This window comes from Protomyctophum parallelum (assembly GCF_964188405.1).
Source record: "Protomyctophum parallelum genome assembly, chromosome: 1".
NCBI lineage: Eukaryota > Metazoa > Chordata > Actinopteri > Myctophiformes > Myctophidae > Protomyctophum > Protomyctophum parallelum.
This window is the reverse complement of record NC_139697.1, coordinates 108,236,190-108,263,366: the sequence shown is the minus strand read 5'-3', so window position 1 is coordinate 108,263,366 and position 27,177 is coordinate 108,236,190. Positions and strand designations below refer to the sequence as shown.

The following is a 27,177-nucleotide window of genomic DNA, read 5'->3' as shown; positions in this document are numbered from 1 at the left end:
TAGAGGCGGTCTTAGAGGTGGTCTTAGAGGCGGTCTTAGAGGTTCCTACCTGCCCAGCTGGGTGGTCTTAGAGGTGGTCTTAGAGGTGGTCTTAGAGGTGGTCTTAGAGGTGGTCTTAGAGGTTCCTACCTGCCCAGCTGGGTGGTCTTGCGCCGTCGGCACCAGGCGATGTTGGCGCGGATGAAGAGGGTCCCCCACAGCCCGCCGAACACGCCCAGCAGGATGAACGGAACCAGCTCTGCCATGTACCTGTTTATATTGGACAGAACCATGTAACCATGTAAAGTCAATGTTAATTTAACTCTGAGAGGGTACAAATGGAACCGTTATTATTCCTACCAGGGCGTGTGGTACTCCACGTAGAACAGCACCAGACGGCTGTTCCCGAACGGGTTGATGGAGCGCAGGGTGAACGCCGCCACCAGGGCGGCGAAGAAGGACCGCCACAACGTCTTCAGAGGGAAGTAGTAGCTCACCTGAGGAGGAAAAGACAGGGTTTAATAATAATCTTTATTTAAGGATATTCATCTTCACAGTTTGACTCCATAAAACGCTTTACCCACATTTTAATCAAATATTCTACGCTGGCAAGATTGTTTTATTACCTTTGCAGCATACGCGGAAATAATTTGTGCTTTAGATCCGTGAAAATGTGGCCGTCAAACTGTTAAGAGGATGGACAACTACTAAGTAAGTAGTCCCACTGTTGATATGCTCTGTGTGGCCCTCAGGTTAATATCGGAGTTTAATTACTTCAGTCTAAATTAGTAGCTTAATGAATAGTATAAAATTGTTATTGACCTTTTTTATGTCCGATGTATGTATATTTAGTTCATAGAGTAACTATAATTGAAGGCATTTGAAATTAAATTAAAATTTAACTTTTCAGGATTCCAAAAATAGCTGATCTACAAGCTTGTAGATCTGCTATTTTTGCTATGAAAGTAATATGCAATGTGGCCCTCCGGAGTGAGTGTGGAACTATAGTGGCCCTCCGGAGTGAGTGTGGAACTATAGTGGCCCTTCGGAGTGAGTGTGGAACTATAGTGGCCCTCTGGAGTGAGTGTGGAACTATAGTGGCCCTCTGGAGTGAGCGTGGAACTATAGTGGCCGTGATGTGACATTTTTCACAATCCTTATTGCTCTCTTTTGTAATATGACCAATGTTTTAAGTTACTTTTATAGGTATTACCCCAGATCTCCACACAATAATTAAGATATGGTAAAACCTGGAATAATACGGAATGTACAGTGCCCCTTGATTTAGAATTAGTTTTGATTTCCCCAGTATAGAGACAATTCTTGCCATCTTAGCTCGTACATATGAAATATGGGGTTTCCAGCTGATTTTGTGGTCTAGTATCACTCCAAGAAATGTTATTTGATAAACTCATTCTATATTTACAGTGAGTGTGGAGTGAGTGTGGAACTATAGTGGCCCTCTGGAGTGAGTGTGGAACTATAGTGGCCCTCTGGAGTGAGTGTGGAACTATAGTGGCCCTCTGGAGTGAGCGTGGAACTATAGTGGCCCTCTGGAGTGAGTGTGGAACTATAGTGGCCCTCTGGAGTGAGTGTGGAACTATAGTGGCCCTCTGGAGTGAGCGTGGAACTATAGTGGCCCTCTGGAGTGAGTGTGGAACTATAGTGGCCCTCTGGAGTGCGTGTGGAATTTGTGATAATGGGTAGATCTCTCACCGTTTGGGGGTTAGCGGCCCCCAAACCAAAACTGCTCGAGCGAGGGAACCACGACGCAGTGGAACGAGGATCATCGTAAAGTCGTGTCGCTCGCCACCGCCACACAGAGAGAACGGGAGTGTGTGTGTGTGTGTGTGTGTGTGTGATAAAGCTAATCATTGAATGAGTATGTTTCTATACACGCATGTTGAACGATTATATGTCAATAAAGCTTATTTTGTGGTTGTGTGTGTGTGTGTGTGTGTGATTATACGTCAATAAATCATATTTTTGCATTTAGGACGACGCTGGTGCAGGTGTTGTGTCTGGAGGTAAGATTATTTATTTTACTTGTATTATTTACTTGTATTATTCTAAATACATTAGGCCTGTTGTAATTGGTGAGACTTGTTACATTCAAGTTGGCGTACTGTGTAAATGTATTTTTTTGCACATCATATAAATAAATATATCTATTTATTTGATGTTTCTAGGTGCTGAGATCAGCCAGCCTCAACCCTCACCCCCCAGATCCAGTCCAGCAAGGCCTGGAAAAGCCAAAGGCAAAGGCAAGTGTAAGAGAAAATACATTTGTTTTGCTTTATTTCTAAAACTTTTACACATCACATGTGACTTCATTCATCAGAATTGCCAGCATAAGAGCATCATTGCCATAGGATTTTCCTAGAGGCCTGTTTAGGGTGAAACCGAGCTGTATAAAACTGCCTGTATCTAAAGAATGCAACATGCTACAAACATAATTGTTTTTTCTGGGTAAAGAGGAAATGCTCCTCTTTCAATTGGTATATTCCGTGACATGTTCACATTATTACAAAAATATGCTATGGGTATATAAATGTGACTGGTCAAAACTTTGAGATGTTTTTCTAAAGTGTTGGACTCATTCAAAAGCCTATATTTTGAAAACTGAAAAGGATAGAAAATGTATCTCTTTTCCTGGTGAAAGTAGAGGATTCTAGCTTTCATTTGATGTCTGACATGGTATTGCATTATATAACACAGCATAATGATATGTGTCTTGTAATATGAATGATCAAAAACGAGATACTGAAGGGTGCTAGACTGAAAAGTGCTAGACTCATTCAAATGGCTACATTTTGAAAAGTAAACATGATATAAATTGTATGTCTGTTCCTGGTGAAAGTAGAGTGTTACAGCTTTCATTTGATATATGGTATGTCTCTGTCACTATAATAGGGAATATGTTATGGGCATAATAGAAGTGTGCTGCAAACAAATGAAACGAAATACCAAAGCATTTTCCGAGAGGCCTGTTTAGGGTGAAACCGAGCTGTATAAAACTGCCTGTATCTAAAGAACGCAACATGCTACAAACATAACAAAAAAATTCTGAGTAAAGAGGAAAGATTCCCCTTTCATTTGAGATGATATTGTCACATTATGAAATAATATGCAATGGGTCTTCAAAGTTCAATTTCCGGCAAATGAGAAGAATGACTGGGATAAATTAGGGCAGTCAAACTGTTAATTTGAACCCACCTCTTCCAGACTGAAGAGAACTCCTCCAATAGGAGCTCCGAACGCCACCGACACCCCAGGGGCCGCTGCTGCTGATAGGACCTGGTCAGAGACACATACAGCGGTTTAACGTTTTGGCTGCTTCTGATTGGACCTGGTCAGAGAAACATGCACCCTTAATGATTGGACCTGGTCAGAGAAACATACACCCTTAATGATTGGACCTGGTCAGAGAAACATGCACCCTTAATGATTGGACCTGGTCAGAGAAACATGCACCCTTAATGATTGGACCTGGTCAGAGAAACATGCACCCTTAATGATTGGACCTGGTCAGAGAAACATACACCCTTAATGATTGGACCTGGTCAGAGAAACATGCACCCTTAATGATTGGACCTGGTCAGAGACACATACACCCTTAATGATTGGACCTGGTCAGAGACACATACACCCTTAATGATTGGACCTGGTCAGAGACACATACACCCTTAATGATTGGACCTGGTCAGAGACACATACACCCTTAATGATTGGACCTGGTCAGAGACACATACACCCTTAATGATTGGACCTGGTCAGAGACACATACACCCTTAATGATTGGACCTGGTCAGAGACACATACACCCTTAATGATTGGACCTGGTCAGAGACACATACACCCTTAATGATTGGACCTGGTCAGAGACACATACACCCTTAATGATTGGACCTGGTCAGAGACACATACACCCTTAATGATTGGACCTGGTCAGAGACACATACACCCTTAATGATTGGACCTGGTCAGAGACACATACACCCTTAATGATTGGACCTGGTCAGAGACACATACACCGTTCATGTTTGGTTACAACACTCGCCCGAACACTTTTATTAATAATGTGCATTCCTCCATCTTCCATCACACCTATTTTACACATTTGCATAAAACGCAGTCAACGTACGTTGACTACTGTTCTTCACTGAGGAAAGCTGAATCAAAACTGAGCTTTTTTTTAAAGATTTGTTTACAAAAATGTTTAGATTTTCATTATCGTGAGAACGATGGCTTCCATTTTCGCATTGCAACTTTCCAGGACTAGAAGGCCTGCAGTTTTTATTAGCTTGTATTCCCCATCATTAATGTAAATCGCTCTGGATTAAGAGTCTCTGCTAAATGCCTAAATTGTAAATTGTATGATGACTAAAACTGAGGCTAAATATATTGACAATTTTGTCAACAAATACAAACAAGGCTAACGCCAGGGCTCCACCAGGCGCGTTGCATTTCCGTCGCGTCCTGCTCGCGTCATGGTCTTGATCTGTGTGGCAGAACATAGAAGAATAATACGTCTCGGTTAATGACAGTCAGGTTCAACTGGCTGACTGGCTGACTGACAGTGGGCAGTTCAGAAACCAGTCTGTGTCTCATAGGAGGGCTGTGGGCAGTTCAGAAACCAGTCTGTGTCTCATAGGAGGGCTGTGGGCAGTTCAGAAACCAGTCTGTGTCTCATAGGAGGGCTGTGGGCAGTTCAGAAACCAGTCTGTGTCTCATAGGAGGGCTGTGGGCAGGTCAGAAACCAGTCTGTGTCTCATAGGAGGGCTGTGGGCAGGTCAGAAACCAGTGTGTGTCTCATAGGAGGGTTGTGGGCAGTTCAGAAACCAGTCTGTGTCTCATAGGAGGGCTGTGGGCAGGTCAGAAACCAGTCTGTGTCTCATAGGAGGGCTGTGGGCAGGTCAGAAACCAGTCTGTGTCTCATAGGAGGGCTGTGGGCAGGTCAGAAACCAGTCTGTGTCTCATAGGAGGGCTGTGGGCAGGTCAGAAACCAGTCTGTGTCTCATAGGAGGGCTGTGGGCAGGTCAGAAACCAGTCTGTGTCTCATAGGAGGGCTGTGGGCAGGACAGAAACCAGTCTGTGTCTCATAGGAGGGTTGTGGGCAGGTCAGAAACCAGTCTGTGTCTCATAGGAGGGCTGTGGGCAGGTCAGAAACCAGTCTGTGTCTCATAGGAGGGCTGTGGGCAGGTCAGAAACCAGTCTGTGTCTCATAGGAGGGCTGTGGGCAGGTCAGAAACCAGTCTGTGTCTCATAGGAGGGCTGTGGGCAGGTCAGAAACCAGTCTGTGTCTCATAGGAGGGCTGTGGGCAGGTCAGAAACCAGTCTGTGTCTCATAGGAGGGCTGTGGGCAGGTCAGAAACCAGTGTGTGTCTCATAGGAGGGCTGTGGGCAGGTCAGAAACCAGTGTGTGTCTCATAGGAGGGCTGTGGGCAGGACAGAAACCAGTCTGTGTCTCATAGGAGGGCTGTGGGCAGGTCAGAAACCCAGTCCACCAGTGACCCGTCTGGACCTCTGCTCACCTCAGGGATCCCGGAGCCACAGGCGTACGGAGCGAACACTCTCACTAAGGACACGGCCAGGAAGGAGAACAGCAGAGCCCACAGGATGTACAGGAAGTAGTTGAGGAGGTACGACCCGGCTCCCTGGAGGAGGAAGATACAGAATACAGAATGATGTGGTTATGGTTATGGTTATGACGCCCCATCTGAAAACATGTAGTTCCAGGGACACCCCCCCCCCCCCACCAGAAGCAAAGATTTGAGTTAAAAACATTCGCCCTGAAAGAATATATATTCAAAGATTTGTTCCAAGATTTTTAAAAAATAGCAGAACTACAAGCTTGTAGATCTGCTATTTTTTTCAATAGCTAAAGCATAACATAATGCTATAAACACCAAAAGGGGTTCCCGCCCCAAAATGGCTTAAACTCCCAAACATGTGGGTACAGAATGCTGCTGACTGTGTTGCTGCGAGCTGGGTTTTCTGCACTCAGCGTTGCCGTTCTGAACGGGAGTGATCATTTAGTGGATTGTAGGTTTTGAACAAACCACCACTTAGTTACCACTTACGACCACGTTTATCCAGCCTGCCCCTCTGACTCCACTCCACTGTGGAGGTGGCTGGTAGCAGCCAGCTGAGTCATCGTGGTAGCCTGCCCTACATGTCACGCCAGACACACACACACACACACACACACACTAAGGCTGTCCCCGAACATTCAGGGTTCGAATGTTCGCTCGTTAAGGTTGGCACTCGAATCTTAATTTATGGCCTTGAACCATTTGTTTTTTTAATTTTTATTATTATATATTTTTATTATTATATATTTATTTTTTTTACTCCGAAATATATCTCGGCGAGAATGCGATATGCATAATAAGAGTACTATGTTCATGTTGTGTTTACAATAATTTGAAAGTCCTGCAGACGGCAGAAGAGACAAACACAGTAACACACACACACTCAATGCGCTTCTGAGAGTAGCCTACATACACAGGTGGAACAAATTAATGAAACGATGAAACTAACGATCAAGCTACGCTCTCGTTGCCTGCCAGGCTGCCAGCAACTCATTCAACTCATGGCTCATTTTTATGGAATGATGAGCTCGCATCAGGGAGTAGCTGACCATTTCGTTGCTCTACTCGTAGGATATTTGTGCTGCACCCCTCCCGACGAGAGTGCTGCGAGCCTATTCCTCCTGCAGTCGCAGATCGGCTATTTTCGCTGTTTGCGAGGATGCACACACGGCCGCTCGTGGCACGGCCCCAGCAGCGGAGCACATGTCATCAGAGCCACTAGACGGTGTGTGTGTGTGTGTGTGTGTGCGCGTGTTGGGAGAGAGAGAGGGAGGGGGAGACGCGCTACACGCTGCGCTCTGATCATGTTCAAGACGGATATCTCGTGTTGTCATTATAGTGTATTAAAAGTAAAGACGGTTGTATCCACACTCAAAATGCACACCTTCCCGGTCGGCCAACCCGGTAGCAACCCTCACCAACCCCTGATGAACTTAACCATTATTTCACTGATCGTCTATGCAACGTCGCCCCGGAGGATCTATTTATGAATTGCAGCCTGGTTAAAAGCACTCAGAGAAATTAATTAATTAGAACCAATTAACCAAATGGTTCGGATGTTCGCTCGGAAATTCCTGCAAATGTTCGAGTCCTAAAAACAGGGCTAGGGTACAGCCTTAACACACACACACACACACACACACACACACACACACACACACACACACAGTTGGTATATGGTGTTCTTGCTTACCTTCTGGACATGACGCTAGTATGTCGCAGGGACTAACCCCCCCCAATCCAACCCTTGATGCTGAGCGTCAAGCAGGGACTGACCCCCCAATCCAACCCTTGATGCTGAGTGTCAAGCAGGGACTGACCCCCCAATCCAACCCTTGATGCTGAGCGTCAAGCAGGGACTGACCGCCCAATCCAGCCCTTGATGCTGAGCGTCAAGCAGGGACTGACCCCCCAATCCAACCCTTGAGTGTCAAGCAGGGACTGACCCCCCAATCCAACCCTTGAGTGTCAAGCAGGGACTAACCCCCCCCAATCAGACCCTTGAGTGTCAAGCAGGGAGGCACTGGGTCCCATTTTTAGAGTCTTTGGTATGACCCGGCCGGGGATTAAACCCCGACCTCCCAGTCTCAGGACGGACACTCTAACCACAAGGCCACTGAGCTGGTTCAGTTCTATACCTACATTTATATTTGTAGTACGGCGGTGTCGTTCGCCAAAAAGAGCAGATCTACAAGCTAACAACGTGTCGAGGCTCAATGCATTTTAGCTTGAAGATCTGTTCCCCTTGCTTCTACCGCACCGCCCTCGGCCCTCCCCCTTTTAGCACTCTGTGCTCATATGCCGTGTGTGTCTGTTGTTCCCTCGCAGGCAGCACAGACTAGAGCGTCAGAGTGAACGCAGCATGATAGCGTCCCCGACACGTTTAATACTAAACTTATTTGTAAAGTTCGAACGCCAACTTTTAACCAAATGCGGGAGAAACACTGTTCACGGCTGCACGCACAAATAAAGAGTGCACGTGCGCACGCACATGACGGATTATTATCGGTCAAAACAATCCTTAGCGTCGCTTACAAAAGCATGTGTTGCACAGCATGAATGATATTAGTAATCACCGACCTGGCTGGATAAATATCAGTGGTCCATCCATTGTGTGACCTGCTTAACGAGCAGCGGTAGGCAGCCGAGTAAGTTACCAGCTTAGTAAATTAATAGTCTACCGTAGCTGTGTGTCAGATGTTCTGTCTGAAGCAGTCAAAGCCAAGGAGAATGTTACAATTTAATTCACAATCGATCATCTTGCCCAGCATCGAATATCACATGATAGAACAGCAGGATAAAAACGGATAGTCTGTCTATCCATCCATGCATCCATGAGCAACATAGATAGATAGCTATAGATAATAATTTAATTAAATTAATCTATCTATCTATCTATCTATCTATCTGCATTAAAAAAAAGTCTATCAGCATAAAAACAAATTGGTTATATAGATTGTATAAAAATAAACATACAAATTATATCCTGATGAATATCAATATTTTGATAATTGCTGAAAAGATATTGTGATATAATATTTTGCCATATTGCCCGTCCCTACCTCATATCACTTTATTAAAGAAAAATCACACCAGTGTGAACCAAGTGGTGCAACTCCCGTGCGTCCAGCAGGTGGCAGCCATGTCACATACTCCTCTCGTTCCATGCTCACACAGACACACACACAAACACGTCACACAGACACACACACAAACACGTACCGGGCATTGTAAGCTGGATGTAGAAGTGGTTTGCACCACTTAATAAAAATCACACCTGGGTGAAGTGAGGGACACTCTTTATCATCATACATCATCATGAATCATCTCGTACATCAGAATACCTAGCTGTGATTGGTTTAATAGCTGGTTTGCATATTATGTACATATGACATTTTCCTTTCAATGTCAATGGCATTTAATGTTTTGATGTTTAATTTACGTCATATTTAGTTTATCGTCAATGGCAAATCATGAGATGTGTGGGGACTAAAGCTAGGTATACCGGTATACATATGAGGGGCTAGCGCCCCTCAAAAACACATTATTTGATAACTTTTCATCGTGCTCCTAAAATAATTTGTGTGCTACTAGATTTTTCAACTTAGTCGCACACGTGCTACTTGGAAAAATGCTAAGCGCCAAGCCCTGGTCGTAATACCGGGCACCACAAAGGGTTAATCTGGCCTGTGAAGGAAGTCGGAAGAGGCCCGGATAAGTATGAAGAGTTATTTACAAATAGAGCCTAATGCCACAGCAGTGAGGGGAGCTGTCTGTGGTCCTGAAGTCATAAACTAGTCTCACAGTCTGCATAATCTAGTAGTCCCACAGCCATGGGGGATCTGTCTCTGGTGCTGAAAGTCATAAACTAGTCCCACAGCCATGGGGGAGCTGTCTCTGGTGCTGAAAGTCATAAACTAGTCCCACAGCCATGGGGGAGCTGTCTCTGGTGCTGAAAGTCATAAACTAGTCCCACAGCCATGGGGGATCTGTCTCTGTTGCTGAAAGTCATAAACTAGTCCCACAGCCATGGGGGAGCTGTCTCTGGTGCTGAAAGTCATAAACTAGGCCTACAGCAGTAAACAGTCACTATTTTGGGAGGAACAATCACCAAAAATAACAAATTCTGACGCGTTGTGAGCTTGTAGATTTGCTATATTTGTTGAAGCGACTTGGTGTACTGTAGACTGAACAAGAACACGGCAAGTATAGTGCAAGTGACACTGATACATTCCAAAGTACTATCAAAATATTCTGAGGCACACACACACACACACACACACACACACACACACACACACACACACACACACACACACACACACACACACACACACACACACACACACACACACACACACACACACACACACACACACACACACACACACACACACACACACACACACGTTCATGTTGTGTCTACAATAATTTGAAAGTCCTGCATGACGGCAGAAGAGACTAACACAGTGACACACACACACTATGCCCACTTCACTTCAATGCGCTTCTGAGAGTACACAGGTGAAACAAATTAATGAACGAGTGACAGCTAACGAACAAGCTACACTGCAGCCAGCAAGCTCACAGAGACATTGGTAAGCATTGGTAAGCACAATTACCATGTTTTTGGGGTTCATTTTGAAACCTGGTGCAGATCAGCTGTTTTCGGAGCACAAACAGCAGATCAGCCAGCAGCCACTTGACGCTCTGTGTGTGTGCGTGCGTGTGTGCGTGTGTGTGTGTGTGTGTGTGTGTGTGTGCCTGGCCTGTCGGTCCATGCCTCTCCCTCCTCCTCTGTGAGGTTGCCCTGGGCCATCAGCTGTTCCCTGCTTGCAGCACATTACCCACGCTGCTCTGGTGTGCTGTCAGCTCCATCATGGGGGCCTGGGGGGAGGTTGAGAGTTAAGAGAGTAGGGATGGGCAATGCTGCAAACTAAATAAAATAAAATATCTCGAGTTCTAGATTCAGACAACTATGCCATCTCATTTCTACATTTGAGCAAGACTCGTTGTCCATGTTTAACCCATTCTGACCTGAGATCAGATTCATACGAGGTTTCCACTGGACACACACTGGTCTGATTAAACCCATTCTGACCTGAGATCAGATTAAAAAAATGTCAGTCGTTCTTTGATTTTTCAAAAATAGCAGACCTACAAGCTCATATCGCGCCACTCGGTGGCGCGATATGAGCTTGTAGATCTGCTATTTTTCAATAGATAAAGCATAACATGATGCTAACACCAAAATGGGTGGCCGGTCAGAATGGGTTAAGTCAAGCACTTGTCTGTGTGCGTGCAAAATACCATCACTGTGTTGCATTGGGGAGGGGGGATAAATCATGTAACCTGTCAGGATGAATGACTTTTATAAATATGCATTCCGAAAGCGTTTTAGCTCAAGTCGCAAAAGAGAAAGTCATTGTTTGCCTGGTACCCAAACTAGTGAAAACAGCAGATCTACAAGCTCACAAAATGTCACTTTTTGCACTTTTTAGTCACCTGAAATGTTTGTGTGTCGAGTCGACTAAATGTCATGAGATTATTAGTCTGTTAGTTGATTTGGTTGAATAAAATGTACCACCACCAGATGGCTCCACTCAGGAGCCGACGCCATCTTAAAGAAAAAAATATACTCTTTAGACAGCTGTGAAGTGAGTGTGTGATGACTCATAGTCATTAGAGTTCTCATTTTCTGCCCGAACCCGACCCGGCCCGGCCCGGCCCGACATTTTAGGGCCGGGCCGGGCCCAAAAAATATGCTAATTAGACGGGCCGGGCCGGGCCTCGGGCTCTGTGATTTTCCGTGATTTTTTTATTTTTCTTCTTTTTTCAAAAATGTTATTATAATAAAAATAGCAATTCTGTTATTTGTGTAATGTGTAGGTTATATAGCCTACAAGTATGTATTTATTATGAAGAGGGCTGCGCTATGGCGATTCACTTGTGACAGGAGGAAGACGGAGGAGTGGAGGCGGGGGGCTTGGAATGGATTACTGACTGCAGGCAGAGAGAAGTGAACGGTGGGGTGGTTGTTTAATGTTTATACCGCTGGCTGGCCTCTGTTTTGCGGCGCACCAAATGAGCTTCTGCTTCAGTTCATAATGCTAAATGTTTTATAAATCAATCGGATTATCAAACGATAGACTGCAACATGACAAACACAGTTGCACTGAGCCATCTCGTTAAACCCAGCTGGCTGCGATGAATAACCTAATCATTAGACCTAATCAACGTCATAGTCACCAACCGATCCATATAATTCTGTAGTGTATGATCTGACCACGCAATGTTACAGTCCACTGCAGGCTACAGGCTATTTGATTTACAAAATGATTAGTATTATAACCGCCGTCGCTCAGTGCGGCAGCGGCGCTCCTCGTTATATGTGCCCGATTTAAAATAACAGAGCTGTCTCTAAGCTCTAAGCTCGAGACACGCCATGAGCGGGTGCATGGATATATATGTAGGCTATGTTTGTTCTTTTGGACACCGAACGGGGACGATACTTGGGGTCTTGGACATAGCTTCACTTCAGAGGAAACGGGGAACTACTCACCAGTCACCACCACTGGAAATGGAATCCATTAGAATGATATGGAAATGGTAGGCTACATTAACAGTCTAACGTGAGCTACATAAATCCTTTATTTCGGCGATAAGTCCATTGAACTCCGTTCTCACTCTCACACAGACACACTGAAAGAAAAAAAAGAACGCCACTTTATTGCATGGCCAGCGCAGCAGCACGCGCCGTCAGCGCATGCTGCTGCACTGGCCATGCATTAAAGTGGCGTTCTTTTTTTTCTTTGTCGGGCTTTATAGGGCTTCGGGTCTAACATTATGGTATTTTTTAGGGCCGGGCCGGGCGTCGGGCTGACCCAGTTAGGGCCGGGCCGGGCCGGGCTTCAAATTTCGGGCCCGATGAGAACTCTAATAGTCATCCACCATTAGTCCAGGCAATCATCTGTCAATGTAAACATTACTTTTCCACTTGCGAGGTCAGATTCAAGTTGTATTAACACTTACAGCGCTAGAGTTCTTATTTTGAAAAGCCACATTTCCAGTCTATCGGAAGTAGTATTATCCAAGCAAGCTGAACGGAGCCTGGGGAGGCCTTGTTTGCCATAAACCTAAAACGTTGATGTACTCCAAGTGCTGTGGGCTTGGAACAACTTTTTTTTAACCTTCATCCAACAATCATTGAAAGGAGCCACCCAGCTTGCTCCTTGAACTAAATCTCAATCCATGGTATTCTGAAAACGACACAGATTTCATCATCTTTTCCATTTATCTGATAGAAACGTTGAATTTAATTAAACTCTTAAACAGAGGAGAGAAATGTAAATAGATCTTCCGTTTGCCACGAGTCAAATGGACCTTTGTTTTTCAAGGGCTGAAAAGGCTCTCTGTGCAAGGAGCTTAGGGAAAAGGTCATCAATTCCTGGAAGGCTGGCAAACACACCAAATATCCCATCAATATTTAGGTTTGAGGGGCGCTAGCCCCTTCTATGTCCAGCTTTGAGGGTTTGTGAAAACACACACATTGTTTTGCTACTGTTTCCTATGACTATTTTTTTGTGTTTAGCCTGTGTGTGTAACCCTAACCCCTGTGCACTCAACAAAAACCTTGATGACAAAACTGAGGACGCAAATTGTGATTGGTCAGAATGAGATGATGTATGATGACGTATGATAAGAGCGCCCCTCACTTCACACGGGTGTGATTTAAAAACCCTAAATAACCCTAACCCAAAATAATACTCTTCCCTCTTAAACACCAGCAGCCCAATATCGCTGGTGGAGAAAGCGTCGCATTGCGATGCATTGTGAACTTGTAGATCGGCTATTTGCAAATGGCCAAAATGTGTATAGTGCTGAAGTGGTAAAGGTATGTTTTGCAATAATAATCAAAATCTACAAAGTAAATGTGTGTGTGCGTGCGTGCGTGCTGAATCCAGCATATGTTAATAACATATAAATTAGATTACAGCATCTGTTGAATGAAATGAGACAGAAGATGAAACAAACAGGCCAGAGATGTGATCAGTGCACTCACGTTGTTTTGATGCAGGACTTGAAGTACTTTGTTGATCAGAGCGTGAACTCTGGTGGAGCCGCGCTCTTTGGTCTGTGGAGAAAGGGAAAGGACAATTTTAGCTTTTGCATTTTGGAAGGAAATTACTTGTATGCAGAAGGATAGCAGCAAATGGCGGTAAAACCATTTAGGACTGAGACCAGATTTTACAAAATGCTTTCTAAATCATGAGTTTTCTGAGAAACCTATGTTTCGATTTAGTGGCCGCCGAAAATATGTTATTCCAAGGACCTCCAGAAGCAAAGATTTAAGTTAAAAGCGTTCGGTGTCAAAGAAAATATATATTCAATGATTTGCACACATTTTCATGATTTTTTTAAGCCAAAATGAGTTAATAGCACAGGCAGACTCTTCACATTCTAGAGCATGTCTGAATATAAAAGTAATGTCAGAGCTGAAATCGAAATGTATTATGAAATAATACACGCACGCACGCACGCACGCACGCACGCACGCACGCACGCACACACACACACACACACACACACACACACACACACACACACACACACACACACACACACACACACACACACACACACACACACACACACACACACACACACACACACACACACACACACACACACACGCGCACACACGCGCACACACACACACACACACACACTCTCTCTTACCAGGGTGCTGCCTGTTAGTCCCTCCAGCTTGCGTCCGTCCCTCAGGTCAGAAAACATGTCGCTGATTGATGTCTTCCCCGTCTTATTGGGGGAAAAACAAACAAAACAACATAAGAAGATTAATTCAATATAAGACAGAGATGGACTAATAGAGACTAATGTATGATATATGTTATATATATACTAAGATGACTAATAGAGAGATAAGATAAGACAGAGATGGACTAATAGAGATAAGATAAGACAGAGATGGACTAATAGAGAGATAACTGGCATTTTTTTTAAATCAGCATCGGCTCACGTCTGCATTCAAAAGGCAATATGAAATATTATGTAGAAGCATTTATTTGTAACCATAAAAAGGTTGTTGACTTATCATTTTTAATAACAAATTAATTGGCCTGCCTATACATACTTAAACAATTAGATCACAACACATACGTAGTCACTACCAAGTGAAGATGTATTGTGTTGTGTGCTTTCGTTTATGCATTGATAAAGTAAAATATACTGACACGCAGTGAATGTTCAGAGTAACAAATGCGTCGTTGACATCTGTTTTCTCAAAGAATATAAAATAAAAGCAGTTTATATCATATTACAGACCTGCTGTTCAGTGCCATGCCATGTTTGACAGAGACAGTGCAAAACTGAAAGAAATGATCCTGTCCAACTAGTGTCTGCGGGTCTCCTATTCTACAGAGATGATCTCCAGACCCCCCCTAACACGTTAAAGTATTGAAGTAGGTTCCTGGGTTCAGGTCAGTGATGATGAAGCTCTTTCCTTCCACAGTCAGTACCTGAGATTTACAGGTGATGTCCATGGCCAACGTCAACAGTCATTTCTCAAGTGACATCTCCTTCATCCTTGAGTGTAAAGGAAAAAGCAACACGTAAGTTTTGCTATTTGCTATCTATGATTTTGTTTAAATTATATGTTGTGAAGCAGCTGATCTCCTCTGTCTGCTCAGGGACTAATTCAGACCTGGTACTCTAGATGGCAAACCAGAAAACTAGCAATTGTCCGGGCCCCCATGCAGGACTAGAGGGCCAGTGCTATGAAGCATTCTTAACATCAATGTGCACTGAAGCGCGTACCTGATGTGACACGTGTTTCTCCACTCTCCCCTCCTTCGTTGCTGGCTGTGACGACCAGGTGACTGGACGTTGACTACGGAGCAGGACAGGCTGCCTGTGCTGCACACCTGGGACTTTGGCGAGACGCTGTCGTCATACACTGTGTACGTGACGGCATGTACGGAAGCATTCCATGAGACTGTGGCCGAGGAGAAGACACCGCTGTACGTCACTCCTGTTGGGAGGACAAGGAGCTGTGGAGGTGGAGGGGAGGGTTTATCGTTAGTATTGATTGTGATAAGAACTGCCCGAACGGCACAATCACATACATGCACCAACGTGACTTTTGAACAATATGTATCAGTCTCAGTGTACCTGTATTTCCACTGCGAGCCACTGATTGGCCACTGCTTCCACCACAGTTCCTGCTTTCCACACTGGCGACGTAAGATGAACCACAGGGCAGGGGCATCTCGTAGGCAGTCGAGTTTGTCCAAGAGAGAGGTCGAACAAGGTCTGGTTGTCCCCGAGGAGACTACCCGTCATGGTCAGCATGTACTGGACATGTGAACAGGGGACCTGTGTCCAGCTGAAACGCCTGGCGTGTTCGTGTTGTGCTGCGTGTTGTGTGTTGCGGCAACAGCCGAACCTGCACGTTGTCTGGAGCACAGGGAGCTAAAAGGAGAGAGTTGGACTGGTCATTAATACATCAACTGTCATTGTGGTGCGACGTGAATACAGAAACTATCGTATAGAATAGGTTTTAAATAATCGCAAAACATCCGTTTCTTGTAACAACTGTGAGATTTCTTACCAGCTCCAATGCGTACTGTGTCACTGACAGAACTGTTGCATGTCCCATCTGAGGCCAGTACAGTGACGTTGTACTGGACTCCACACCGAAGGCCCTCTATGGTGCAGTTTGTGTCCAAGCTGTCACAGCACAGCCTGGCGCCACTGTCGTCCTGGGCGCAGCCGAAGTATTCCACTGCACCACTGGCGGGAGTCCAGGACAGCAGTGCCGACTGGTTGGCACAGTTGTACTCAACTGAGAGGTCGACTGGTCGGCATGGGGCTTAAGGGGTTGGGGGATTCAGAGTTTTGAAGATGCTTTTCTGAGTGAAGCACTTAAATGGGCATTCTACATTATAAAGCTAACGGTACGTTCTAACAGCAGGTGACACAGCCTGGCGTATTTTCCGGAAGTGCGTTATTTGTCTATGGGACCCAGCGATAGTCGAAAAGTGGGCGGTGGAACGTCATTCGAAAACATGAAAATAATGTTTCTTTGTTTACCCTCCATGAATGGTGATACGGAACTCCCTCTAGGAGATTTGTATCACCCTGAGTCGCCGCTGTTCGCCCGCTGTTAAAACGTAGGTTGAGGATAGTAAAGAAAGCATTGTATTGGTGCTTGTATGTGTACATGTTTTTCATTTTTGTGACCAACTTAAATTTTTATGTTTTAAAGAAACCCCTCAACAGACCCCGGGGTTCGCACAGACATTACAGGGGAAAAGAATACGTGTACATGTGTTTCTGTGTCTCTGAGCTGCGTTTTTAAACATGCGTTACCTGTTTGCAACTGGATGGTGGCGCTGGGACGACTGTCACACAGGCTGTTGGCGGCGGTGACAAAGAACGTATAGAGGACGCCACAGGCAAGGTCATCCACCATACACGTGGTGCTGGTGGAAGCAGTGCAGTTTGTCGCGTGGCCTCCACCCACCGCCGTCACCGTGTACATCTCTGCCCCTAACGTTGCGTTCCACGATATGGTTGCTTCATTGGACAGACAGTCCAAGGAGCCGTTGATGCCTTGGGGTTCGCATGGAGCTGGAGAATACACATGAGAGGGAATTTGGTTGGTCGGATGATCGAGGGTTTAAGAAATGCAAGTTGTTGTTGTTGGCCACCCATACAGTACCTGATGAGATGTTGACTGGTGGACTGAGCTGGCTGTCACAGTATGCTTTGTGAGCCCTGACTTGAACAGAGAAGGTAATTCCGCAGGGCAGACCCTCGACGGAACACGTATTGTCGGAAGACGTGCACGGGAAAACTGTTCCGTCACCACCAGTGACGAAAGCTGTGTAGTTGAGGGCATCGGTGCTGGGATTCCAGGAGATGGCCGCGGTGTTAGAGGAACAGTTGACCCTGGCGCTTATATTCTGGGGCGGGCAAGGGACTGGGGAAAATGATGGATTGTTTTAATTAGATGAATAATCTACAGGTGGCAGCATGCAGTCAGTCAGTGTATAGAGTAAAAGTGTTCTCGTGCACGTAAATTCTCCATCTCTTACCCGAGCTGAATGTCAGGGTCTGACTCGGATCACTGGAGGAGTTGCCGTTAATAGCCTTGACAGCTACAGTGTAGTTGGTGCCACACGTGAAGTTTCTAAGGGTACAGTTGAGTTCAGAGGACAGGCAGGTGGCATTCATAGGACTACTCCAGGCAGACACAGAGTACTGTACTGCCCCCCTGCTGGCAGACCAGGACACAACAGCAGTGTTCCTGATACAGTCAGGAGCTACCGAGACGCTGGTAGGAACACATGGCACTGCAAAGAGACGATGGAATACAGCGTTAAAACATTACACAATATAACTGGGCTCAAAGATATTCTGTATAGTAAATGATTAGAACTGATCGGAACAAGAAAGAAATGTAACTAATTGTAACAATTAAGATCTAAAATCAGTATTATGATGAGTGGACATGCTATACGTACAGTATGTTGTTTATTTTTAGTTCTCATGAGATTGCATTGTGGGGTGGCTAAATGATTCATTCCTCCCCCTTTACTCGTTTCTTACACTCATCCATGTCTAGATTGTAGCCCAAGTAATCTCCCAGAGATATATGCTAAATATCAGTGTCTTTGGTGAGTGTCTCACCTGTTTCAAGTTCCACAGCTGAACTTGGTTCACTGTGACAACCTCTGTCAACAGCTACAACACTGACAGAGTAGTTTCCACCACAGTGTAGATCAGTGAAAGAGCAGGTGTTTGCAGTGCTTGAGTTACAGGTGTGTTCGTGTCCATCATTCGTGTCCGTTGCTGTTGCTATGTGCATGTTGGCCCCTGAAACAGGGGACCAGGACACTGTGCTAGCCCCACATGATGCAGAAACAGAAACATTACTGGGGGCGCAGGGACCTGGAGAGATGGAGGGAAGAAGTGGAGAGAAAGAATGATTATTCTCTTTCATTTGTGCTTCAATTGATCAAACAAAAGTACAAAACGTATGCTGAGCATCTTAATTAGTTTAGCAAATTAGTCTGTTGGAGACTGTTCATATTAGTACATAGTCTTTAGTCGCATTAGTGTAGTTGCTATAGGCAACACAATATTGTTCTCGGTCCGAGATTCTTTTTCATGTTTCACACACTGTTGTCATGCTTCACACGATATTGCAATATATAATATAATATAATATATATATAATATTATATATTCCTGGTGACTTGTGTCAATGCAACCACACTTTCAATTTCCCAAAATTGCACCTTTCAAGTTAGTACATATTTTGTTCTCCCTGTGTACCTGCACTGAAGTGAAGAGGAATGCTGGGATTCCCAGCACATGAGTCAGTATATGGTGTCACTGTGATGGTATAGTTCTGGCCACAGTGCATGTTGGGTATCTGACAGCTGGTACTGTTGGTGGAGCAGCCATGTATGTGTCCATCCTGACCCACTGCTGTCACATTGTAAGATGTGGCACTGGGACTTCTTTGCCAGTTCACATTGGCTGAGTTGGAACAAACCAGACTGGCACTAACACTCACTGGGGCACACGGAACTGAAAAGAGACAAAGGCAAAACACAATGTTGACATGTTGTTATATCATAATGATGTTCAAGGAATTAAATGAATTTCGAAAGGAAATCACACACTTTCAGAAACGTTTTCAAGTCAAATGTTCTACTATAATATGTATTTGTTTATTAATTTAGCAATCAAGTCACTAAGTCCAACCTAGGTTCGAATCCATTCATTCCAAATAAATCTTTCGGAAGAGAACATGAATAAACCTAACAGGTCAAAAGCAGCATTAGTGTTTTTCGTGAACATCTTCTCACCTGATTTCAGTTCCACAGCTGAACTTGGTTCACTGTGACAACCTCTGTCAACAGCTACAACACTGACAGAGTAGTTTCCACCACAGTGTAGATCAGTGAAAGAGCAGGTGTTTGCAGTGCTTGAGTTACAGGTGTGTTCGTGTCCATCATTCGTGTCCGTTGCTGTTGCTATGTGCATGTTGGCCCCTGAAACAGGGGACCAGGACACTGTGCTAGCCCCACATGATGCAGAAACAGAAACATTACTGGGGGCGCAGGGACCTGGAGAGATGGAGGGAAGAAGTGGAGAGAAAGAACGATTATTCTCTTTAATTTGTGCTTCAATTGATCAAACAAAAGTACAAAACGTATGCTGAGCATCTTAATTAGTCTATCAAATTAGTGTTGGAGACTGTTCATATTAGTACATAGAAATTCTTTTTCATGTTTCACACACTGACTGTTGTCACTGTTGTCATGCTTCACATGATATCGCAATATATAATATAATATTATGTATTAAATATATAATGGTAAGACAGAATTCAGTTCCCAGTGGATTCCTCGTGACTTGTGTCAATTCAACCACACTTTCAATTTCCCAAAATTACACCTTTCTAGTTAGTACATATTTTGTTCTCCCTGTGTACCTGCACTGAAGTGAAGAGGAATGCTGGGATTCCCAGCACATGAGTCAGCATATGGTGTCAATTCTGGCCACAGTGCATGTTGGGTATCTGACAGCTGGTACTGTTGGTGGAGCAGCCATGTATGTGTCCATCCTGACCCACTGCTGTCACATTGTAAGATGTGGCACTGGGACTTCTTTGCCAGTTCACATTGGCTGAGTTGGAACAAACCAGACTGGCACTAACACTCACTGGGGCACACAGGGCTGGGGAGAGAGATAGGTGGGGGGAGTGTTGTTATTGAGGATAAAATGTACACTTTAAGATGATATCCTAAGGAGGAAGGATCTGAATTTCTCATTGCTGAAATGTAACATAATTATTCATTCATTCATTCACTTCCATTGATTCGACTTAAATCTTTCTTAAGTGGAGACTATCCAAAAGCAGCATTACGTTGCCTTTGGCCTTTGTTGTGCATACATACAGTATATGTTCTCCATGTCTTACCTGAGCTGAATGTCAGGGTCTGACTCGGGTCACTGGAGCAGTTTCCATCAATAGCCTTTACATCTACAGTGTAGTTGGAGCCACAGGTGATGTTTGTAAGAGTACAGTTGAGATCAGAGGACATGCAGGTGGTATTCGAGGCATGGCCTTGACTACTCCAGGCAGACACAGAGTACTGTACTGCCCCCTTGCTGGCAGACCAGGACACAACAGCAGTGTTCCTGATACAGTCAGGTGCTACTGAGACGCTGGTAGGAACACATGGCACTGCAAAGAGAGGACGGATACAGAGTTAAACATTGTACAGCAGCATTAATAATGAAGTAACAAGAAAATAAATGTAGCAGGGCTCCAGACTACCATTAAGACAATTGTAAATTAAGATTTGAACCTGCAAATTATTAAGGGGAAACATGGCAATGTGTTATAAAATAAAAGATTGTTTTCTGAGTGGAAACATAGTTTTAAATGAATTTACATTGTGTGGTAGTTAATTTATTTTTGACTTCCTCCACTTAATCATTTAATTTCATGCATTCATCTATATCTAGATTTGAAGCCATTTAATTAAATGTAATCGACACCTAATTAAAACGACCCAACAGGTAAAAAGCAGCACTGCAGTGTTTTGTGGTGAACATCTTCTAACCTGTTTTTAGTTCCACAGCTGAACTTGGTTCTGTGTGACAACCTCTGTCAACAGCTACAACACTGACAGAGTAATTTTCACCACAGTGTAGATCAGTGAAAGAGCAGGAGGTTCCAACGCTTGAGTTACAGGTGTGTTCGTGTCCATTATGTGCTGCTGCTGTTGCTATGTACATATCTGCTCCTGAAACATTGGACCAGGACACTGTGCTAACCCCACATTCTGTAGAAACATGAATATTACTGGGGGGGGGGGGGGGGGGGGGGCAGGGACCTGGAGAGATGGAGGGAAGAAGTGGAGAGAAAAAACTGATTAAAAACAATGTTCCAAAAGTCTGTTGAAGACTGTTCAGATGCATAGCTTTAAGATTTTAAATCTTGTTCTCTCTGAATACCTGCAATGAAGTGATGATGAGTGCTGGGATTCCCAGCACATGAGTCAGTATATGGTGTCACTGTGATGGTATAGTTCTGGCCACAGTGCATGTTGTTGGGTATCTGACAGCCGGTACTGTTGGTGGAGCAGTAATGTATGTGTCCATCCTGAGCCACTGCCGTCACATTGTAAGATGTGGCACTGGAGCTTCCTACCCAGGTCACATGGGCTGAGTTGGGACACGCCAGACTGGCATTAACATTCACTGGGGCACACGGAACTGAGAAGAGACAAAGGCAAAACACAATGTTGACATGTTGTTATATCATAATGATGTTCAAGGAATTCAATTAATTTCGAAAGGAAATCACACACTTTCAGAAACGTTTTCAAGTAAAATGTTCTACTATATTATGTATTTGTTTATTCATTTAGCAATCAAGTCACTAAGTCCAACCTAGGTTCGAATCCATTCATTCCAAATAAATCTTTCGGAAGAGAACATGAATAAACCTAACAGGTCAAAAGCAGCATTAGTGTTTTTCGTGAACATCTTCTCACCTGATTTCAGTTCCACAGCTGAACTTGGTTCACTGTGACAACCTCTGTCAACAGCTACAACACTGACAGAGTAGTTTCCACCACAGTGTAGATCAGTGAAAGAGCAGGTGTTTGCAGTGCTTGAGTTACAGGTGTGTTCGTGTCCATCATTCGTGTCCGTTGCTGTTGCTATGTGCATGTTGGCCCCTGAAACAGGGGACCAGGACACTGTGCTAGCCCCACATGATGCAGAAACAGAAACATTACTGGGGGCGCAGGGACCTGGAGAGATGGAGGGAAGAAGTGGAGAGAAAGAATGATTATTCTCTTTAATTTGTGCTTCAATTGATCAAACAAAAGTACAAAACGTATGCTGAGCATCTTAATTAGTCTATCAAATTAGTGTTGGAGACTGTTCATATTAGTACATAGAAATTCTTTTTCATGTTTCACACACTGACTGTTGTCACTGTTGTCATGCTTCACATGATATCGCAATATATAATATAATATTATGTATTAAATATATAATGGTAAGACAGAATTCAGTTCCCAGTGGATTCCTCGTGACTTGTGTCAATGCAACCACACTTTCAATTTCCCAAAATTACACCTTTCTAGTTAGTACATATTTTGTTCTCCCTGTGTACCTGCACTGAAGTGAAGAGGAATGCTGGGATTCCCAGCACATGAGTCAGCATATGGTGTCAATTCTGGCCACAGTGCATTTTGGGTATCTGACAGCTGGTACTGTTGGTGGAGCAGCCATGTATGTGTCCATCCTGACCCACTGCTGTCACATTGTAAGATGTGGCACTGGGACTTCTTTGCCAGTTCACATTGGCTGAGTTGGAACAAACCAGACTGGCACTAACACTCACTGGGGCACACAGGGCTGGGGAGAGAGATAGGTGGGGGGAGTGTTGTTATTGAGGATAAAATGTACACTTTAAGATGATATCCTAAGGAGGAAGGATCTGAATTTCTCATTGCTGAAATGTAACATAATTATTCATTCATTCATTCACTTCCATTGATTCGACTTAAATCTTTCTTAAGTGGAGACTATCCAAAAGCAGCATTACGTTGCCTTTGGCCTTTGTTGTGCATACATACAGTATATGTTCTCCATGTCTTACCTGAGCTGAATGTCAGGGTCTGACTCGGGTCACTGGAGCAGTTTCCATCAATAGCCTTTACATCTACAGTGTAGTTGGAGCCACAGGTGATGTTTGTAAGAGTACAGTTGAGATCAGAGGACATGCAGGTGGTATTCGAGGCATGGCCTTGACTACTCCAGGCAGACACAGAGTACTGTACTGCCCCCTTGCTGGCAGACCAGGACACAACAGCAGTGTTCCTGATACAGTCAGGTGCTACTGAGACGCTGGTAGGAACACATGGCACTGCAAAGAGAGGACGGATACAGAGTTAAACATTGTACAGCAGCATTAATAATGAAGTAACAAGAAAATAAATGTAGCAGGGCTCCAGACTACCATTAAGACAATTGTAAATTAAGATTTGAACCTGCAAATTATTAAGGGGAAACATGGCAATGTGTTATAAAATAAAAGATTGTTTTCTGAGTGGAAACATAATTTTAAATGAATTTACATTGTGTGGTAGTTAATTTATTTTTGACTTCCTCCACTTAATCATTTAATTTCATGCATTCATCTATATCTAGATTTGAAGCCATTTAATATAATGTAATCGACACCTAATTAAAACGACCCAACAGGTAAAAAGCAGCACTGCAGTGTTTTGTGGTGAACATCTTCTAACCTGTTTTTAGTTCCACAGCTGAACTTGGTTCTGTGTGACAACCTCTGTCAACAGCTACAACACTGACAGAGTAATTTTCACCACAGTGTAGATCAGTGAAAGAGCAGGAGGTTCCAACACTTGAGTTACAGGTGTGTTCGTGTCCATTATGTGCTGCTGCTGTTGCTATGTACATATCTGCTCCTGAAACATTGGACCAGGACACTGTGCTAAACCCACATTCTGTAGAAACATGAACATTACTGGGGGGGCAGGGACCTGGAGAGATGGAGGGAAGAAGTGGAGAGAAAAAACTGATTAAAAACAATGTTCCAAAAGTCTGTTGAAGACTGTTCAGATGCATAGCTTTAAGATTTTAAATCTTGTTCTCTCTGAATACCTGCAATGAAGTGATGATGAGTGCTGGGATTCCCAGCACATGAGTCAGTATATGGTGTCACTGTGATGGTATAGTTCTGGCCACAGTGCATGTTGTTGGGTATCTGACAGCCGGTACTGTTGGTGGAGCAGTAATGTATGTGTCCATCCTGAGCCACTGCCGTCACATTGTAAGATGTGGCACTGGAGCTTCCTACCCAGGTCACATGGGCTGAGTTGGGACACGCCAGACTGGCATTAACATTCACTGGGGCACACGGAACTGAGAAGAGACAAAGGCAAAACACAATGTTGACATGTTGTTATATCATAATGATGTTCAAGGAATTCAATTAATTTCGAAAGGAAATCACACACTTTCAGAAACGTTTTCAAGTAAAATGTTCTACTATATTATGTATTTGTTTATTCATTTAGCAATCAAGTCACTAAGTCCAACCTAGGTTCGAATCCATTGATTCCAAATAAATCTTTCGGAAGAGAACATGAATAAACCTAACAGGTCAAAAGCAGCATTAGTGTTTTTCGTGAACATCTTCTCACCTGATTTCAGTTCCACAGCTGAACTTGGTTCACTGTGACAACCTCTGTCAACAGCTACAACACTGACAGAGTAGTTTCCACCACAGTGTAGATCAGTGAAAGAGCAGGTGTTTGCAGTGCTTGAGTTACAGGTGTGTTCGTGTCCATCATTCGTGTCCGTTGCTGTTGCTATGTGCATGTTGGCCCCTGAAACAGGGGACCAGGACACTGTGCTAGCCCCACATGATGCAGAAACAGAAACATTACTGGGGGCGCAGGGACCTGGAGAGATGGAGGGAAGAAGTGGAGAGAAAGAATGATTATTCTCTTTAATTTGTGCTTCAATTGATCAAACAAAAGTACAAAACGTATGCTGAGCATCTTAATTAGTCTATCAAATTAGTCTGTTGGAGACTGTTCATATTAGTACATAGTCTTTAGTCGCATTAGTGTGGTTGCTAGAGGAAACACACTATTGTTCTCGGTCCGGAATTCTTTTTCATGTTTCACACACTGACTGTTGTCACTGTTGTCATGCTTCACATGATATCGCAATATATAATATTATATTATGTATTAAATATATAATGGTAAGACAGAATTCAGTTCCCAGTGGATTCCTCGTGACTTGTGTCAATGCAACCACACTTTCAATTTCCCAAAATTACACCTTTCTAGTTAGTACATATTTTGTTCTCCCTGTGTACCTGCACTGAAGTGAAGAGGAATGCTGGGATTCCCAGCACATGAGTCAGTATATGGTGTCACTGTGATGGTATAGTTCTGGCCACAGTGCATGTTGGGTATCTGACAGCTGGTACTGTTGGTGGAGCAGCCATGTATGTGTCCATCCTGACCCACTGCTGTCACATTGTAAGATGTGGCACTGGGACTTCTTTGCCAGTTCACATTGGCTGAGTTGGAACAAACCAGACTGGCACTAACACTCACTGGGGCACACGGAACTGAAAAGAGACAAAGGCAAAACACAATGTTGACATGTTGTTATATCATAATGATGTTCAAGGAATTAAATGAATTTCGAAAGGAAATCACACACTTTCAGAAACGTTTTCAAGTCAAATGTTCTACTATAATATGTATTTGTTTATTAATTTAGCAATCAAGTCACTAAGTCCAACCTAGGTTCGAATCCATTCATTCCAAATAAATCTTTCGGAAGAGAACATGAATAAACCTAACAGGTCAAAAGCAGCATTAGTGTTTTTCGTGAACATCTTCTCACCTGATTTCAGTTCCACAGCTGAACTTGGTTCACTGTGACAACCTCTGTCAACAGCTACAACACTGACAGAGTAGTTTCCACCACAGTGTAGATCAGTGAAAGAGCAGGTGTTTGCAGTGCTTGAGTTACAGGTGTGTTCGTGTCCATCATTCGTGTCCGTTGCTGTTGCTATGTGCATGTTGGCCCCTGAAACAGGGGACCAGGACACTGTGCTAGCCCCACATGATGCAGAAACAGAAACATTACTGGGGGCGCAGGGACCTGGAGAGATGGAGGGAAGAAGTGGAGAGAAAGAACGATTATTCTCTTTAATTTGTGCTTCAATTGATCAAACAAAAGTACAAAACGTATGCTGAGCATCTTAATTAGTCTATCAAATTAGTGTTGGAGACTGTTCATATTAGTACATAGAAATTCTTTTTCATGTTTCACACACTGACTGTTGTCACTGTTGTCATGCTTCACATGATATCGCAATATATAATATAATATTATGTATTAAATATATAATGGTAAGACAGAATTCAGTTCCCAGTGGATTCCTCGTGACTTGTGTCAATGCAACCACACTTTCAATTTCCCAAAATTACACCTTTCTAGTTAGTACATATTTTGTTCTCCCTGTGTACCTGCACTGAAGTGAAGAGGAATGCTGGGATTCCCAGCACATGAGTCAGCATATGGTGTCAATTCTGGCCACAGTGCATGTTGGGTATCTGACAGCTGGTACTGTTGGTGGAGCAGCCATGTATGTGTCCATCCTGACCCACTGCTGTCACATTGTAAGATGTGGCACTGGGACTTCTTTGCCAGTTCACATTGGCTGAGTTGGAACAAACCAGACTGGCACTAACACTCACTGGGGCACACAGGGCTGGGGAGAGAGATAGGTGGGGGGAGTGTTGTTATTGAGGATAAAATGTACACTTTAAGATGATATCCTAAGGAGGAAGGATCTGAATTTCTCATTGCTGAAATGTAACATAATTATTCATTCATTCATTCACTTCCATTGATTCGACTTAAATCTTTCTTAAGTGGAGACTATCCAAAAGCAGCATTACGTTGCCTTTGGCCTTTGTTGTGC

General features: G+C 43.9%; 2 protein-coding genes across 2 annotated transcripts; both read right to left on the bottom strand.

The window, feature by feature from the left end:
- Positions 1 to 125: 125 nt before the first annotated feature.
- LOC310856489 (H(+)/Cl(-) exchange transporter 4-like) lies at positions 126 to 13,681 on the bottom strand (the record flags this gene model as incomplete). Its single annotated transcript, XM_083761959.1, has 6 exons — positions 13,636 to 13,681; positions 5,514 to 5,636; positions 4,411 to 4,480; positions 3,196 to 3,276; positions 340 to 476; positions 126 to 249 (listed from the first exon to the last, which is right to left on the bottom strand). Exons 3-6 carry the CDS (start codon positions 4,444 to 4,446, stop codon positions 126 to 128), a joined length of 378 nt encoding a protein of 125 aa, XP_083618085.1. The 5' UTR covers positions 4,447 to 4,480; positions 5,514 to 5,636; positions 13,636 to 13,681.
- Positions 13,682 to 14,312: 631 nt separating this feature from the next.
- LOC310856479 (fibronectin type III domain-containing protein 7-like) lies at positions 14,313 to 18,216 on the bottom strand (the record flags this gene model as incomplete). The annotated part of the gene is made up of 9 exons (XM_083761947.1): positions 14,313 to 14,393; positions 15,113 to 15,179; positions 15,411 to 15,643; positions 15,765 to 16,049; positions 16,220 to 16,449; positions 16,965 to 17,225; positions 17,317 to 17,577; positions 17,693 to 17,950; positions 18,207 to 18,216. 8 exons carry the CDS (start codon positions 18,214 to 18,216, stop codon positions 15,152 to 15,154), a joined length of 1,566 nt encoding a protein of 521 aa, XP_083618073.1. The 3' UTR covers positions 14,313 to 14,393; positions 15,113 to 15,151.
- Between the last annotated feature and the right edge of the window lie 8,961 nt (positions 18,217 to 27,177).